Here is a 19,427-nt window from a genome sequence, read left to right as displayed (position 1 = left end):
GTTACCTCAAATTATCATCTTGCCCTGTATGCGGGGCAAGGTGGCAACTTTAAAAAAAGTAAATTCCCTTATACCATTACCTTCTCAAATAACACGATATCATAAATTCTAGTTAATAAGATATGTAATACAAACGGTTATGTAACTTTTTAAACAATTCAATTATATATTTATATAGGGCTATGCAAAAAAAACCTACTAATCAGTTCATAGCAAATTCCAAAACAACAAAATAAAGTAAATGTCAAACAAAATATTTTAATGCATAATAAAGCAATGTAATAATGACTAAGCTACACAAAAGTTATTACAGTGCAGGTTTATGGTAAAACATGTACTTTGGCGAAACAAAAAATGAGTCATCTTGCCCGGTTCATCTTGCCCCTAGGCTACTTAATCTTTGAAATGACTCAGAACTCTACATAAATAAGTTATCATAGCTTAATACTACTTGTATGGCTTCCAAATTGAACAAACTGAATGAGAAATTCTTGCTTACTTTTAGTTGGTGATGTAATGATGAAATAAATCAAATACAAGTGGATAAATTTTTTTTTTCCTTAATATAGGAAAAACCTTTTTATTAATTATCTTTGATTCCAAAACTAATATTTATAAAAAAAGCATAAATAAATCTAGTAGATGTAATCTACTTCCCTCTCAACTACAGTTAGATGTCATATTTAGTTGTGTTTTGAAGATAACAATATGTTTTCATCTTGCCCCATTCGTCATCTTACCCCATGTTCCCCTAATATACATTTTTTCAAAAATAATGAAAAAAGCCTTGGGTAAAAAAGTCAAATGTTGTAGAATCTTTACTTTTCAATTCTAATAATGTGATTGAATAGTTCATATGTAGTTTTTAAAGCATTTTACAATTTACTGCTGTAGTATAACATGTGGAATTACAAATAAATAAAGATTTGTATAAAAACTTTACAAGTATGAATAGTCATTATTTTAAAATGTTGTAGAGAATTTAGCATTTATTGTAGTATAATATAGAATTATTTTGTTAAACAAAAGAAATCTAAACTGATGTTTCTCCTTTTTAGTGAAGTGGTGTCTTTTTTCAAAACTCAATCAAGTTAAATGCTTTTCTCATTACTTTTGAACAAATTTTAGTTTGTAACACAGGAATATGGGGCTATGATAAAAAAAAGCCATAAACCTATAGGAGATACATTCTTTAATCTGTATTTTCCCTTAGAGCATCAAAATTTGTTTGGATTGGTGTACCATTTGAGCTCAGAAAATAAAGATCATTTATCGATATTTAAATTGGTGTGTAGTGCAGTTAACAAGAATGATATGCTAGAAAAAGTGTTGAAGTGCATCAGCCAAACACAAAACTCTACTGAGCTGGTAAAAGACTCTCTTTTTTAACATTTGTGTTATGAAATAAAATTAAAGAAAAAATAAGTAAAAAACAACTAGCAAGTGTTAAAACTCACCCTTTTTTTCTTTGAGGAACAACGTTTTTTATAGTTTGAATGTATGCTTAAAATTATCTTAGTAAAAAATCAATTCTGACCAACAACTCTTTATCCTGATGGTACAGGATAATTCCATGTAAAAGTAGAACAGTCATTCCACTCACCCCCTTCAGATTCCCGTTAAATTTTAACCTGTGGTACCTATCAATGAAACTTGACAAAATGCAAAATTTGAGCTCCCAACTCCAAATTCTTCAAAAAATATGTTTTGAAATTTAGCCTAAAATGCAATGTTTTTTGTTCACGCTGCCATGATGGATTTTATAGCATCACCTTTTTAAAATAATTCAAGTTCTAGTGGAAGAAAACAGGTGAAAATCAGTAGCTAACCATTTTTGAGGGTGTTCAATCCAAATACATAGAGAAAATACACAAATAACATTTTTTGACAGTCATTTTTTGGTTTTAAAATGGTGAAGACAAATTTTCTGTTTTTTTTACCATGGGATACACTTTCACTAATTCATTTAGATAAAAGAAGAGATTTTAAACCATCTTAGTATAAAAGACAGCTTTGGTATTTTGAATATTATAATGATATGCTATTTTGGACATTAGACTGAAAAATGCCATTTTTTTGGGCCCGTGCTCTCCATTATGGATATTTTAGTGGTACCTTTTCCTGAATAATTTAAGTTATAGTGAAAGATATTGGCTGAAAATTGTTATTTGAACGTTTTTGAGGGTAGTGAATCCAAAGATAAAGAGAAAATAACCCAATTCAAATTTTTGATCATCATTTTTTAACTTTAAAATGGTCAAAACAAGTTTCTACGCTTTTTTAAAATTTACATTTTGAAAACATAATTAATATATCAGGAAAAATGGGGATGCATGAGCTTTACCATGAAATCAATATTCTCTTATCAATTTTCATCATATTTGCACAATAGGTATTTTGATATTGTAACGTTATCAATCTGAACTATATAATTTTTTTTTATCATTATTGAGGAAATCAAATGTTAGAACAAAATCATTATCCTTAGATAACCATTTCATCTTTATGATTGAAGTAGATGAAGTAGATGAATTTCCATCAATATGCACATATTCATGGAAACTTCTTGTCCCAGTAATAGTGGTTGCTATTGAAAATCTATGGGGAAGTTTCTTTCATGCTAGCTTCATTTCTTCAGCAGTGACATATACAAACTTGATCCCACTGCACAGTGGGCCAGAATTCACTTTTACTGGACAAAATTCGTAACTAATTTAATATTAGAGCTATATTCACTAAAATTAGTATGAGTACTAATATAATGTCTGCGCTTTTTATGAAGGTAATATTTTTTTATTTCGTTGCTATGGATACCTTTATTTTGCTTAGCAACAACCTATTTTTGTTATCTGCAGATATTTTATAAGTGCTATATTCACTAAATTTGTCATGAGTACCAATATGAGATCACACTTCTTACAAAAGTGATAATTTTTTAAATTTAGTTGCTATGGATACTTATATTGCTTAGTTTCCGGATACTCTCCTTAGTTACAAAGTGGTAAATTGATATTTGAATATTTTGTTGGATTTTTGACCCACCTATATTGAAAAACAATTGAGTATTTAGGTAAATAATGTTTTAGGAATAATAAAAGCAAAAATAGTGCAAGAAAACATTGTCAATTTTAAATTGCACCAAAAAAATTATAAAACAATAATATCGTTTGAACCTTCCCATCAATCATTGTAAGTTCAATAATACAATTCACTTCAATAGAAGATCTGCAAACCTCAAATAAAATCATTCCCAAGCTTTCTATTTCACTTTTAATGTACTGATCTTCTTCAATCACAGATTCCTTGGATTCCATTTTGTATGCAAATCTTATGGGTCGACAATTGGCTGTGGAGGACGACTTTTGATTTTTCCAAATAGGCACCTTTTCGTTGCTGTTGTTAAATCCAGTCAAATCCAATGGTACTAGACAAGTAATAAATAGTGATTCTTCACGCTTTAAATCTCTGTTAATGTCGGGTTCTGATAAAACTTGTTTATAAATACTTTAGCCAGTAGCACCATCAAAACCATCCTTACACGTTAGTGTCATTGTTTTTATTGCTTTGTCGTTCAATATCAAGTGCCTTAGCACAGGTTCCCGAACTCCACAGATTCTTATCAAAGTATGAATTATTAAATCTTTTAAAGGAACTGAAGCTGAATAGTCCTCCACTGTTATGTTTGCAGGATAACATTTCAATTTTGCATCTCTGACATCATTGTAAGCAGGGTAAATGTTATACTCTTTCTCCAAGGCTCCGCTTCTAACCAATTGATAGGAAGCTTTTGTCAGACTTGCATCAATTATTAAAACCAGTGCTTCGTCTGCTGAATATTTAGTTGCTTTATCTGTATTTGAAATATTTAAAATGTTCTTGGCAGCAACAATAATAGATTCATCTCTAAATTTTTTATTAGCAGCAAAAAATAATTCATTGGATGAATGAGATTCAATTAAACAAGATACACGCCGTTTTTTAGTTTTATTAGAACTATTATCAAATGTAACTGGTTTTCGACCACGTCTACTTGCAGTTGGTTCATTGTCTTTTTTTCTGACAATTAAATATTCATTAAGCCAGCTCACAAACTTCTTTTCAAAATTTTTGACAGTATAGTTTGCAGATTTCCACTTTTTTTTATACAAGTAAACAAATCGTTGAACAGCGTGTCTAAAATCAACGTCTTTAAAATCAGCAAATTTTGGCTGAATAAATTTTAATATATCTTCAGAAATATATTGTTTTGAAATACTAAGGTTGTTTTTTTGGAGAAAATTATGAATGTCTAAGTTTAATAAAACCATATCTAAATTATTATTGTAGCAAGTATTTTGTATTTAAAAGTTTAATGTTATAATATATATGCTGTCCGGACTACTAATACTTGTTATTAATTAAGTTACTACAAGTGTTAGTAATTAAAATTAAAAGTAATTAAATTACTGTTAGTGTTAGTAATTAAATTACTAACAACTACCGAAAATATGTTGTTGCTATGCTATGCAAAGTAAGGTATCCATACTAACCAAAAAAAAATAATCCCATAAGAATTGTGAATCTCATTTTAATACATACCCCCAATATTGTGTACTTAGCGCATGTAAAATACTGTTAAAACAACGTTAATGTAAAAATGAGTTGTTGCCATGCAAAATTTAATACCATAGCAACCAAGTTAAAACATATATAAAATCTGAACGGGGATTTAAGGGGACGAGCAATCAATTAAAACTCAATTGAAGCATCATATAGCTCAAATAAATATAAGACAGCACATGGCAAATTGTGGTAATTATTAGTTATAGTGCGGCAAAAAACAAATTTCTTAAGGAATTTTTTTTTTTAATCTGTGATTTTCAAAGTATAACTGAGATAACATGCTATGACAAATTTATTTCACACATTTGGTTTTTCTTATCTCTAAACACTCTAGAATAACATGTGCTAATTTTTTGTTTCAAAAACGTAGATGTAATTGAAATATAACACAACGTTGATATCACCGTTAATTACTTATTTAAAATTTTTTTTTTTTTTTTTTTAATTTCAATATTCAAATGCTTAGAGTCCTGGTAACTAAGGGATTTAATATAAATAAGTTATCAATAAATTTCTCCTAATATATATAGATACTAAAATTAAATAAGTTTTCAAGATTAGACAACTAAAATTTTTCCCATTTTGTCCACCTACTGGCCCACTGTGCACTGATTGACTTTTGAAAGCATTCAAACAATGTTTCAGCAGACAGTATTTGACCTGCGGTTGGACTCTACAAATTAGTAGTGGCAGCAAGCCTTTTTACTGTGCCACCAATACCATCACATGGCGATTTTTCATGGTTTGTTGCAGAGAAATTCCAGCTGTTTTCTTCCACTAGAATTTGAATTAATTAAAAAGTTTTTTTCCACTAGAATTTGAATCATGGCAGATGTGAACAAAAAACATTGAAGGATTTGGAGTTGGGAGTTCAAATTTTGCATTTTATCATGTTACATCGATAGGTACCACAGGTTAAAATTTAATGGGAATCTGAGGGGGTAAGGGTGGATAATGTAAAGGGGATGAGGTAAAGGGGAATCTGAGGGGGTGAGTATGGGAAGTTTTATTTTTTTTGCTCCACTTTTACATGGAATTACCCTAGAGTGTTTTGTGAGAAAACTTTCAAATATTATTCTTTCTACATTAATTTTCAGCTATTTCTATAACAAAACATTCATCAATCATCAAATTACTCCATTATGTTTGATTGGTGTTATGCATTGTTTACTAATGCTTTTACTAAGTTAACATGAGTTTCCTAAACTATTGAGTTTTTTAAAGCAATGAAACTATTTAATCCTTCAAACAGTAACTAGGTTTTCACTGTTTCACTTTCAGACGCTTTTTTCTCTAAATTTTTTAATTACTACTATCCAACATTTTAAGCATTTTCATGTTCAGAATAACCTTCATATAATGTAAAAACTGACTTTAATATCAATTCTGTATAATTTAAAATATATTAACAATTAAAGCAACTATTGTTTTCATTCTTTATGACAGATTCTTTACTTAATCTTAGTCAAAAGATAATTTGAGTATGAGCATCTACTTCTACTGTACAAAAGATAGATATATGCATGCAAAATTTGCCCACTTTGTTATCATTTTAAAATATTTTTGCTCGATTATGTAAACATTCCAAATTTAAGTGAAGAGTTTTTGATTAACTTAGCAGTTCTTAAGATGCAGTACAAAACAAGTGAGATTAAAAAATAGTCTATTTGAAAAATAAATTAAAAATAAAAACTTTAAAAGTAAAATTGAAAAGTTTGAATTTGAACTAAATTAAGTAAATTGCATCTTAAAGCAATACAAGCAGTCTCTAAGCATTCATAGGAAACCGGGCAGCAATGACAATTGCATGCCAACTAAGAGAGAACTGATTCTTAAGATCATAAGTTTTATCAAATCATTCCTTAACTCTTTGATCAAGATAGAGTTGCTTGACATGACAAAGAAAAATGTTAAAAAAACACACATAAAAGCTTTTTAGTAAGGATAGCTTATCATGTGATTAAACATCCAAACTGAAATAAAAAACCAGGCTCCAAAAAATTAACTTGTTACAAGATCTTGATGAGCTACTATGATTGCATATTAATAATCAATTAAACTAATGTTAAACCCACATAATGTACCCTCAAAATACAAATTAATAATATAAAACACATATAGAAAAAAGCTTCTCATCTGCCAGGTTGTTTGCACTTACAGCTTAAAAAGTCAATCAGTTATGACCACATCAACTTTGAATGCTAATTTTTACTGGAAGGAATGTAAAAATGATTTCCTTATATTTGAAAGGATGATTATCATGCTACATTATGGCCAGATCTATCAAGCTGGAATTATGTTAAATCAATTATAAAAAGATTCAAATGAGTATTTATCTGCCAAACAACCCTGATCCTAGTCAAAAATATTGTTAAATAAAAACTGCTTGTATAGTGTGTAAATTATTGGAAAGTTCATAAGTATTTAAAAGTAAAGGTTGTGTCATTCTTTAGTTAAAGTTAACATTTCTATAGTCCTGATACATATCCTTCTGTAAAAGCCTAAAATTTTTTTTGTTATGCTATGTTATTTAAAAAAGACTTAGGTTCAAAATATATAAAGTTTCATATATTGGTATAAAGTATGTGAAATTTCATATTTTTGCTGATACTTTTGTTTTACTTTCTTATTGAATATTAGGAAAATCTTATGATATCTGTAGATGCATCAGAACTCGCTCATTCTGAGAAATGTGATATGAGTGACATAAGAAATAAAAGTGGCTATCTTCATAAAGTGTTGAAGTAATTTTTTATATATACTCTTAAAATAAAGCATTCTTTCAAAAAGTTTTAATTTGATAAAAGAGACAGCTTTAGATATATATATATATATATATATATTTTACAATATTTCAGGAAAGCTAAAGGTGGTTTCAGTAAAAAAGTTGGTCGAGCGTTTTCTCTTAACAAAACTCCTAAACAGACAATGTCAAAAACAAATCCATCTTTAAAGAGAGCTGTAAGGTGAGAGATTTTGTTCTATCCTTTCTGACACTCTTATGGAAGTTGTTAACACCAAATATTTACCATTTTGGAAAGTTTTTTTTCCTCCATATTTTATATTCAAGAGTTATAAGTAAAGATAATATGATTGTAAAAAAAGGTTGTTTCTTCAAGTCAGAATAGACCTTAGTTTACAAGATTTTTCAACCAAAAATTTATAAATACATTTAACAATTACTTTGTTTAACTATTTGTTGAACTAGTAAATGGTTGTCATGGTTGTACAATTTTTCTATGATTTTGGCAGCTGCACTAGACCGTACAAGATAAGTAATTGAAATGTTGCTAATACTACAGCTGCAGCAAGATAATGTTTTGTTAGTTTGCATAATCATCAGTATGCTGCTTGATCAGCTTATTTATTAAAAGCAGTTCTAATGAATTATAGCACCAATTCTCTCTTGGTTTCAACATTAAGTGTCTGAAATTAAGTGTCTAAAAGTGCTGTAAATATTAGTGCAGAGAGAGGTGTTGCACTTGCAACAATGAATAATGAGTAACAAGCAGTTTCTCCTTCAGGTCATAGAAAGTTATTTCCAATTCTAAGAAAGTTTCTCTATAAAATATGATTTGTTATACTTTTATAAAAACTTGTTACAAAAATTTCATCAAAACAGTTGGCATAAAGTAAGAGAATTAACAAACTTTTTTAGACATTTTTTTCACTAGCAAACAAATTATTAAAACATGATTGGCATCAGAGATCCCAGGGTAGTGATTGGGTAGCCAAAAATACTAAACAAGATGAATCTCAAGCACCTGAAAACAATTCTAAATCAAAATCATACAGTTTTAAATAGGCAAGCCAGCCGAAAATTTAATTGCTCTCAGTTAGTTGTCAAGATGATTCCCCTACAAATAGATAACCAGAAAAAAAAGAATTCATATTTATTTGACTTTGAAAAATCTGAAGAAATTACATAATTAAAAAAGATTGAGAATTTAATATGACAAAAAAGGCAAAACTATCAAAAACTAATTTTACATTTGGTAAAAATGTAAAGAAGTTATGCAGTCTTGAACTTTACAGTTATTTAGTGATCATACGTTAAGTTCATCTCAAGCCTTAGGTGTAAGTATGTTTTGTATAATTTTTTAAGAGTTCATCAATGTTGGTGTCTTCTTTTCGATTCTTTTTCCTGTTTAATTTTTTTTAACAGCAAATACTTAAGTGCAGGTAAAATTTTAGGCAAAAGCAGAAACAGTTAATAAAAAGAGAGCTAAACGAAAGAATCATTTCAAATATCTATTTTAAAAGTATTCGGAACATATTTAGATTTACTTCATATTTTTTAGAAACCTTGGTACTGATTTTAGACAAAACTTTTAGACATACTTTGATTGAAAGTTGCTTTATATATTGTTGTTGTTGACCGATTGTAGATATTGCTCTAGATGATTATATGAATATGTCAGTTAAGTTTCTTTAGAAATGTTTTAACTATTCCTTTTGGATAGTTTGTTTTGAAAACGTTTTTTCGGACACATTTTCTTTGACTAAATCGATCTCAAAATTTAACAGTCAAATTTTGGAATAAGCATTACTTAAGAGTGCAATCAAAAAGTAATTTTTAAAGTATTAGAGTGAAATAAATTAAAAAAAAATAAATAATTAAACATGGCTACCCAATGTTATCTACCAATACAAATTATTAAACTCAAAGGCTACCAGCTAAAAATTTTTAGTCTGACGAGAAGATGGAGTAAATGCCTCGTATTGGAATAAGAGTATATTACATGAATACTATACATGAATATAATAGCATAAGACAATAATTCAACCCGCATGATTTTAGTTGTTTTAGTTAAAAATTAGCTCACGTCCGTTTATTGTCAATTTCTGTAAGAATTTTAAATATTTTTGGTTATTGTGTTTGACATACATTTTTTTTTTTTCACAACGCACAAATCAGTTTTTATATATCGAAAGTTTTGTAACAATTACATCGGTTTATTTTCTACTTTAGCGTTACGCCAATAAGCGATTCTTTTAAAAATTTAGCACCGGTAAGTCCTTCACCCAGCGAATACACTGTAACTGAATTTTCAGTTTGTGAAGATGAGGTATGTGATTTGTGTTTAAAAACATTTTTGCTTGTTTTGAAAATTAGGCAATTAAGAAATAAATGAAATTTCATTTTGTTTTAGTAGTTCTACGGCATTTCGGTTGCGTTTGGCCCTTGGAGTTTACAGGTATCATCAATTACTTACAGACATGGCTGCCGAGAGAGGGGGGTGGACGGGGAAGATTCCCGGGGCCCCGTGTGTGTACAAATGATTTTTTAAAATAATTTTTAAAAGATTTAAATAGTTTTGACTTTTAAAAGATTTATTTAACTTTCATTTTTAATTTTCAATGACCAGAGCACGCTTCTATTGGTCTGGGTAAATAATTGATCATAATGAGGGCCCCTTAAGAAAGCTTCCCCAGGGCCCGAAATTTCTCTCGGTGGCTATGCTTATAGATAGTAAGTTAATGGTAAATTACTGTCAAAAGGGATAAAAGTTGACTTTAAAACTTTGATCGAATTAAAAAATCTCAGTGCTAAGAAACTTAAGTTGCTTTTTTGTCAAAAGTTAAACAGTGATTTATACTTATTTTATTTCTCTGTATGCACTGAATAAATATGCATACATAAAAAAGTAAGCATCGGCGTTTAGTTTTTTCGTTAACAACGAGTAATAATGATCAAAAATTCATTGTTCTTGTCTTTTTTTAATATAAATCGAGTTTTCTATGGTTTAAAAAATAGAACTCTTTATTCGTTTAAAATAGAAAAAGTTTATATTCATACGTGATTTCTTACTTTTGAAAAAGTTAAAGAATTTAATCGAAAAGCTTTCTGCGGTGTCTTAAAGAAGATTGCACTTTGTTATTATTTGTTATGATTGGAAAAAACATAACATCGATGCTCATAAAAAAAGTACTCAATTATAAATTTAACCGATCTTTTTTCTTAAATCGTTAACATTTACGAACTCAGAATTAAAGGATATACTAAAAGTAAACAATATCTTTCACTGTTTATACCCAATATATTTCTGTTTTCTATTTTTTAAATATTTTTTGTTTATTGACAGTTTGCGGTCATTTCATTTTTTAATAACTTTTTTTTTTTTTTTTTTTTTTTTTTTTTTTTTTTACAGTTAATTTAGACCTTATGGGATTTAAAGTCTAAAGAAGTGAAAAAGAACTACAATGCGCATTATACTGATATGCATGGCATTCCTTAATTTTTTTAATCTTTCGATAATATTTATCAAATACTTAAGAGTTTTCCATATTGTTTACTGTGTTGAAAAATCATTTCCCAAAGAAGCAATTGTGTTATTTTTATATTCCTAACTTTTATTTTCATTTGTTCCCCTTGTTTTTTTTACTTTGTCTTGATGGTACTTTCATTACTAACCATTACTGTTTTGTATATAATACTTCTGGAGTTATTTTGACTTATCGCTGTTATTGCTCATTGTTCAGCGCGTAGTATTCTATTTGAAAAATCGTTTTATATGAGACTACTTGTTAATATTTTAAGTTTACTTAACTTTTTTTTTTTCCCCATTCTTATAAATATGTAATAACCATATTACATGTAAAATAATTCCACTTTAAAAGATGATCATATCGCTATTGAAATAACTATGAAATTCTTCAAAATAAAAAAAAAAATTTGTTGTGGAAAGGTTAAAATAAATGAAAGACTTATTTAAGACTTTAATGTAAATACGTCTATAATGTTATATTGCTTTTATGTTATTTTCGAAGCCTAAGTCTATTTTTATGGACTTTTGACACAAAAATTTACATCAGTTGTTAAAGTTTAAATAGTTTGTAATTTTTCCTGCAATATTTCGGTAATATGATCGTTATTGTTTTTCGTTTATTAATTCAGTATATTTATAATTGGTGAACTGCTGCTTATTCTAAAGATTTAATATTAAGCATTTTCGTTTACTTCGCTAATTTGTTGTAATATAACGAAAAGTTATCAAACCACTGTTTAATACTTTTAGCGTAATAATGAATGATAGAGAGAAACGTAGAAAACGAATTTTGGAAAACTCAAAACTTCGACTTGAAAAGTTGGAACAGCTAAAGAAATCTGATGAGGGGGCTGCAAGATACACAAGTGATACCCCAATTCACCTAGATGAGAATCTAACATCAAATTTAGTTGAACATGATATCTGTCTCAACGATACTGGGCGGAGTTGTCATGAATTAAATTTAGATGATTCTCTACCATTTAGAACTGTAGGTGATAGTCAACCTAAAGAAATGAAAGTAACAATCGAAACCTCTGAAACTAATTGGATAGTCCGTAAAAGAAGAACATTGCTATTTGGTCTACTTGCTTGGATTGCTTATTTAACTACTATTAAAGGTCTAGATTTCTTTTTCGCCTTTCTTTTTTCTTACAACCTTTCAAAAGATGTTTTGGGGAACATGGTTTTAGCTTTGTTTATCAGTGTAGAGTTGCAGTTGATCTTAGCTGATATTTGGTTAGGAAATGTCAAAAATGAAACATGTTCTGTGATTATGGTGATTTTTAAACTCAGTGGTCTTCCTTCAAACTTAGTTTTTTATTGTGACAAAGTTATAATTTGTTGTTGTAATATTTTGAATGATTTTAGCGTTTATTTATTGACATTGGTATTTCTGTGTGCATTCGATAATTTCTAAAACTATCCTTCTTGATGAATAATACTTTTGTTTACTATTTTATCAATTATTAAACGTTCTTATTTAAATTCCTTCATGCGTTTGAATTATCTGTATGTTTACTTTACGTGTAATACCTTACTGTGAAAACTAATACACATAAGACAAATTAGAATATTAGGCATAAGTATTTTTGCAATTTTACCGAAGTTAATGTACTTTAGATCAATTCTATCTTTTTTTAAAAAAATGGATAATTAAAACAAAAATTTTTTAAAGTAACGAATTACAGACCTTAAAATCTGAAGACAGATTTGCTCTGAAAATAATTTGTATTATATTTTTTTACAATTTTTTAAGAGCAGTATCAGTGCTATAAAGTTATAAAAAAGCTGCAAGCAATAGTTATTCAATTCTCTTATCGTTTTTCGTAGCAGGTTCATAGCCTTATATCCTTTTCAAGATTTAATAATCTTTTTTGTTTTGATGAAAAATATATAAAATATGAAAATTAAGTTAGTTTTTTTGATGATATTGTTTCAATTGAGACAGATTTTGAAGCAAATTCTTTTGCGATACTTTTACTTTTATCGAACTTAGTTATTCAACGCAATTTCCTTTATCATTTACACCATGTAAAAAACTGACCCTAACATAAACAGAAGCCTCTAAAAAAAATCTTTTTAGGATGTTGAAGTATAGGTTTAAATAATTTTTTTTAAAAAAAAAACAACAGGGTTTCAAATATTATTTTAAATTGCTAAGAGTATTTAATAACGACTAATTTAAAAGTGTTTATGGACCCTAAAATGTTTACCCAGCGAAATTTGTTTCTCCGTATCCGATAATGCCGTTTTATTAATTAATTTTATTAGTTAATTTTTTTTAAACCTGCTCAATTTACCCCGACTAGATTAAGTGACACAAAAGTTAGGTTATAAAAAGAGTTACAATACTTGGGGAAAAAAGCTAAGTATAATCGAAAGTCAAATAAGTGGATAAACTATCAACACTTAAGTGATGCCAGATAAATGTTTTTTTAAGAACCTAAGAGAAAAATAGCAAAAAAGTTTTTTTTTTTTTTTCTTTTTTGGTTTAAAATCGAAAAAGTGCCCGTGCATCTCACTTGACCGCGGTCCTACAACCATTTGATGCGCATTATATGACCATTGTGAAATCTTGTACGGTGGAGTTTTCCCGCCACGGCGCTCCTCCGCGCCTCATTGCACTCCCTCTTGTTGTATTATATAGTTTTAGTTGAAATAAAGAGTATTAGCTGGAAAGACGTGTCTATATAAAAGTTAATTGAAAGTCCATTCCCTGTCTTAAAATAGTTTGTATTTTAAAACCATTATATATACCTATCTTTCATCCATCAGATGTTTGTTATTTGATGGGTAGTTTTTGAAATATTTTAGTTGCCCAACTTGCCTTGTTGCCCAACATGCTCAACTAGCCTCGCCCTACCCTACTTGGAGTTGTTCAAGCTAGGGTTAGGACTATTGTAATTGTAATGAAAACAATAACAGTAACAATAATTATTGTTATTGTATTAACTTAATTTAGAAACAATAACAATACTTGTGATTTACAACTATTGTAATTCTGTAATACAATAACAATAAATATTGTATTGCAATTCATCTTTATAAAACAATAACAATATCTGAAAAAAAAAATGTATTGTAATGACCCACTACAATAACAATAAATATTGTATTGCAATTCATCTTTATAAAACAATAACAATATCTGAAAAAAAAAATGTATTGTAATGACCCACTACAATAACAATAAATATTGTATTGCAATTCATCTTTATAAAACAATAACAATATCTGAAAAAAAAATATATTGTAATGACCCACTACAATAACAATAAATATTGTATTGCAATTCATCTTTATAAAACAATAACAATATTTGAAAAAAAAATGTATTGTAATGACCCACTACAATAACAATAAATATTGTATTGTAATTCGTCTTTGTAATACAATAACAATATATTGTTATTGTAATAAAAAAAATTATTTTATTGTCAAAACTTAATAAATGTTTTAATAGTCTAGTTGCCGAATATATACCCTTGTAACCTGGAAATAGGGTACAACTAATATTTAATGATTGATTCTATTTTACTGAAACATAATGGGAGGGGGAAGGGGTGCCAGAATGGTACATTGGGCAAATTTAAATATTAAAAATCAACGTTAACGGGATCAAAAAAAAGGAAATCATCATTTTTCTGCAAATGAAAGGGATTCGGCACACCTATGACAGCGATTCAACATAAAATACGTCCTGAGATAGGTAAAATAGATAATAAAAATGAAGTGAATAGTTTTCTTTAAGTTTAAAAATTACAGAATATTTTACAATAATAGGCCGGGTGAATAAAAATGAGCAATTGCTTTTACTCAGTAATTGCTCAATTTTACGTGAATAAAAACTTAAGAAAAGTTGTTGAAGTTTTTATTCACGTAAAGCTGACCAATTACTGAGTAAAAGCAATTGCTCATTTTTATTCACCCGGCCCAATAAACTACAGAATGCTCATCAAATTGCCCACAAATGCAAAGTCCAGTTACTTTCGCGTTCGGCGCGTATAAATATTTCCAGTGGATACAGAACGTAAAAAAGACACCTTTTAAATTCTTTTGAACGATTTGGACGTCTTTTCAACGTTCAAAAGACATCTTCTTTAGGTCCCGTGCCTACTGGGATAACACAATGAAAACTGGATTTATTAAACAGTCGATGCAATGTTTTGATGCTCTACTATTACTTGCTGTTTTTTTTCAGATGAATATTTAAAGAATCAAAATCACTTATGTCTTTAGAGAACAAAAGTGAAATTAGTTCTTCCACGATCATACGTAATACTCTAATACTGTGTGGAAACGTCTTTCCAGCCAACATAGCTCCAACACCTGCAATCGCAATTTTCAATACACCTTCCAGAACATGACATTAATGTACAAACACAATCAACAATTGCTGGATGTTTTTCAACTGTTTTAGCTAAGTAGCTAAAACAGTTGAAAAGCTAGTGCTAGCTTTTCCTGAAGAACTGAGAACCACCATAGCACTACCAACGTAGTCAAAAAGATCAAAAATTAAATTTCTGCGGCTTTTTGTCTGCAAACAAAATAAATTAAAAACTACACTCTTTTTATTTGGTACGGATTAATTATCAAAAGAACATTTGCGAACGTATGCCTTACGTAATAATACCAATAAAATACCACAATGAGCGGAAACTAAAAACCTTATTGCTACGAAATTATCCTGAATTAGCAATTTAAAATTCGGGAAATTTCTAATAAAACTATTTATAAGTAAAGTCTTGTATTGTAAAAAGAGTATACCAAAACTTATATAGAATTTCATTAATTATATTAGTTGTAATTTATATAATATATTATTAACTAAAATCTTCTTAAATATTTTGTGGTTCATTCTCGGGTACAACCGATTTTACCCTATTCAAAAAATATTTTATGTTGAATTGCTATCTACTTAGTATTTACACAATAAACGTTTAATTAACTAAAATTTTAAACTTTGATAAGTCTAAAGTTGTATTTTAACTTTAATTTTAGACTGCCTAATTCTTTCCAGCCGACTAGTACAAATTAGGTTTTTTATTGTTTTATAGTCATGGTTTTTTATTACGTAATAAATAATTCTTCCGCGGAAGAATTGACACAGTCCGTGTCCAGACAATGTTAAAGCGTGTCAATATAAAAGCGTGACAAGTTAAACTTTCTGAGTTGCCTAAGTCAAAAGAAAATTTCAATTTTTGAAAGATTCTTAATCAAATGCAGTAAAAAGGTTAGTTTTATGATTGCAGGTCAAATGGAGGCCACTGCAGCGCACTTGAAACCAAAAAAATTTGTTTAAAGGACCACTCCATAAAATTCAAAGCTTTGTCAAGACACGCTGGAATAGTATGTTTTTTTGCTTGAAGTCAATTTTAGATGCGAAGCCTATTCTTTTGTACATACAAAGAAAAGGAAAGAAAAATGAATTCCCTGTCAAGCAGAATACCTGGTGGAGAGAAATTCCTGATGAATCCATTTTTGAAATCTGGCAGAAAGTTTTGCCCTTGATGAAAAGGGTTAAAGGCGCAATCAACACCTTGTCTGTTGAAGACAAGCCATCAATTCATGAAGTCTTTCCCGTAGTGTTCAACTTGCACAAAATCTTCTCTGACAGCATGACAGAAGAAAACACAGAAGATGTGAAGAACTACTGTGCAGCTGTTTTGTCTAAGCTTGAAGAAAAGTTTAAGAATCATGGCTGCGACGAGAAAGCTTTTGCTGATGCCAACTTTTTAGATTCACGTTACCGTGGTGTGGTTCTACGTCAATTCTCCCTGGCATTATTCGAAAAGGTCAAACGAGAAATTATCAATGAACATTCTTCCTACGAAGAATGGACCTCTGCAACACGCCAAGAGGTTTTTTAGGAGTTTTCCTGTAAAAACGATCCCCTTTATGAAGCCTGCAGAGATGAAGAAAAAGTAACAGACCCAATGGTTGGAGCTGAAGAGAAACCTCTAATTTTAATGGAGTGGGAAGCTTTTTTAAAAGTCAAAGTGCCAAAAGATACTGATGTCTTTTGCTGGTGGAAACAAAATGAATTTCAATTTCCAATTTTGTCTACAGCTGCTCGTGCTGTGCTCTCCGTCCTAGCATCTTCTGCAGCATCAGAACAAGTTTTCTCAGAGGCATAAAATATTGTAACTCTACTACGAAGTCGTTTGGACCCAACTAATGTGGCTCGTCTGGTGTATATACATCACAACAGCAGCAAAGTCATAATTCAGTGGGATTTACAACTTGAATCAGGTAAATGCAGTTTGTTAGAGGGTTTGTTGGTTGCTGTAACAAATTTATCTTTTTTAATTCTTTCAACTTGATTTTTGATTTTACTTTAATTTGAAAAATTTAAATTAAAAAAATTTAATTAAAAATAAATAAATTATAAAACTGTCAAAATGCAAACTTTTAATTTAACTGACTAAAACTGTTAGAAAATATCATATTTTGATACAAAGTATCAAGAAGAGTAAAAATGCTGAAATAATGTTATTCAGGTCAACTTGAAGGTCCATCTAAGTCTGATCATGAACAGTTCCGTGTCTGCTGCCTCCTCGAGCAGAACCTCAACTTCAGTTAAGCGCAATGCACCTCATAGCCAATTTGAAGAAATTGATTCAGAAGATGATGAAGATCAACTTAATCAGGTCTCCAGTGGTTCAAGTCAGAGTTTTGATGATAATGATGATTACACATCACCCTGAATTCAAACAAAGGCAAAAACATCTAATAGTCTTATTCTTATACCAAAATCTTATAAACACAACTCATTCCAGTATAACTTTTAGCAATTAAAATCTTTGTAAGAAAAAGTATGAGATATTTGGAAAAATAATGAATATGAAGATATTGTTAAAAATAGTACGGTTAACATTTTGTTTTATTTTCAGGCCTTAAACGCATCAAGAAAAATCTCCTTTTGGCTCTTCGTTTCGTCATCATTAATTTTTTTGTTGGTTCTTCAACATTTCAAGACATTAACATTTATATTTAAGAAGAATATTATGTTTAACTGTTTGTGTTACTAAAGTTAATTTTCGTATATATTTTAAGTTCCTTTGCAGTATTAAAATCAAGAGGAAAAAATAAAAGGGCTGAATAAAATAATTTATGAAAGTTATTTTTCATAATAGTAAGGCTATCATCAGACAGGCAATAATTTGCGGCCATTTAGAGCATAGAAATACATAACAAGATAGGCGATGCGAAATCTAAATATGTAAAAAATAAAATTTGCAATATGTTGCAAATCCGTAAATAAATAAAGAATAGCAAAAATAATAGTAAGTTCGTCAGAGATGAATATAAATACGTTAAAATACGTCAGCTTTTCTACTATAATGTAAAGTAATACACTACAATAGTTATTGTAATTGTTTTCATCAAAACAATACAATAGTTATTGTAATTTTATTTCATTAAAACAATACAATACAATAGTTCTCGAATTTTGTTGTATTGTTAGAAAAAAAACAATACAATACTTATTGTAATTGTTTTTCATCACAGCAATACAATACAATAGTTCTTGAATTTTGTTGTATTGTTAGAAAAAAAACAATACAATACTTATTGTAATTGTTTTTCATCACAGCAATACAATACCAAAATAAATTTTTTTTATTGTTTCTGTAATATTGCAATACAATATTATTGTATTGTAATGTGTAATTGTATTTAATTTTTACAATTACAATTACAATAGTCCTAACCCTAGTTCAAGCTATTAAAGAGTTTATAATTTAAAAGGGGAACTTTATTCTCGTAAAAAACTTCCGCTCCAATTCAGTACATACAAAGATCAACCAATTAAGTTTATGACGTATTCACAAGCTCTTTGTTACTAGTAGTTTGCAATACCTGTCGCTTACTGTCAGACTAATGATTCAAAAGCTTCCATGCCACCGCTTTTTAATTTTTTCTCAATATTTATCAATCCAATTCGCACATCAAGTAGGGAGTTTTGTCACTACAATAATTTTTTGGGGGACGTCGTTATGCTTTAGAACTGATAAAGTTATTTAATTTTAAATGCTTCAGTTTTGTTTATATACAAGTAAATTAAGCTAATTCTTTTGTCCCCACTTAAAAATAGATTCTGCAATTATTTATTTTGTCAATCAGTTTTTTTTTTGTTTTTTTTTTAGTAGTCTAACAGGGTGGGTTTTTTGTTTTCTAAGTGGACATTTTTTAAATTTCCCCCGTCTTTAGATATTTTATTGTAAACGCAACTTTTTACGCAAGAAAAAAAAAAGATAAAAAAGTTCTTTATTCGGTGCCAAAAGTTTAACGAGATACTCAGAATTGTTATCTGTCCAATGTCTAAGACAATTTTCTGCCGACATAAAATATGTCAGAAATAATTTTCTGCCAACTTACTTTGACATAACTTTATGTCTGAGATATTATCTGCCGACATAAAATATATCAGAAATATTTTTATGCCAACTTACTTTGATATAATTTTATGTCTGAAACATTTTCTGCCGACATAAAATATGTCCGAAATATTTTTCTGCCAACTTATGTTGACATAATTTTCTGTCTGAG

At 28.9% G+C, this 19,427-nt stretch overlaps 1 protein-coding gene and 1 pseudogene across 2 annotated transcripts in view; both read left to right on the top strand.

Moving 5' to 3' along the window:
* LOC145191235 (protein ECT2-like) overlaps positions 1-12,340 on the top strand; it is a 72,053-nt gene extending 59,713 nt beyond the window's left edge. Inside the window, exons 18-23 of one of the 2 annotated variants that reach the window (XM_090067700.1) lie at positions 1,214-1,368; positions 7,243-7,346; positions 7,461-7,568; positions 9,575-9,671; positions 9,756-9,800; positions 11,622-12,340. In XM_090067700.1, coding sequence (XP_089923826.1) covers positions 1,214-1,368; positions 7,243-7,346; positions 7,461-7,568; positions 9,575-9,671; positions 9,756-9,758 — 467 coding nt within the window. In that variant the 3' untranslated portion in view covers positions 9,759-9,800; positions 11,622-12,340. Of the gene's footprint in view, positions 1-1,213; positions 1,369-7,242; positions 7,347-7,460; positions 7,569-9,574; positions 9,672-9,755; positions 9,801-10,754; positions 10,927-11,621 lie in introns of those variants that run through there. The other variant, XM_090067699.1, reaches the window with a different exon arrangement.
* A 3,885-nt stretch (positions 12,341-16,225) lies between these two features.
* Positions 16,226-17,206, top strand: LOC149881904 (uncharacterized; annotated as a pseudogene).
* The last annotated feature ends 2,221 nt before the right edge of the window (positions 17,207-19,427 follow it).

Source organism: Hydra viridissima, unplaced genomic scaffold (assembly GCF_058129835.1).
Source record: "Hydra viridissima isolate aposymbiotic clone 2 unplaced genomic scaffold, HvirCarnegie_v1 scaffold_11, whole genome shotgun sequence".
NCBI lineage: Eukaryota > Metazoa > Cnidaria > Hydrozoa > Anthoathecata > Hydridae > Hydra > Hydra viridissima.
The sequence above is the reverse complement of the archived record's forward strand: the minus strand, read 5'-3'. Positions and strand labels throughout refer to the sequence as shown.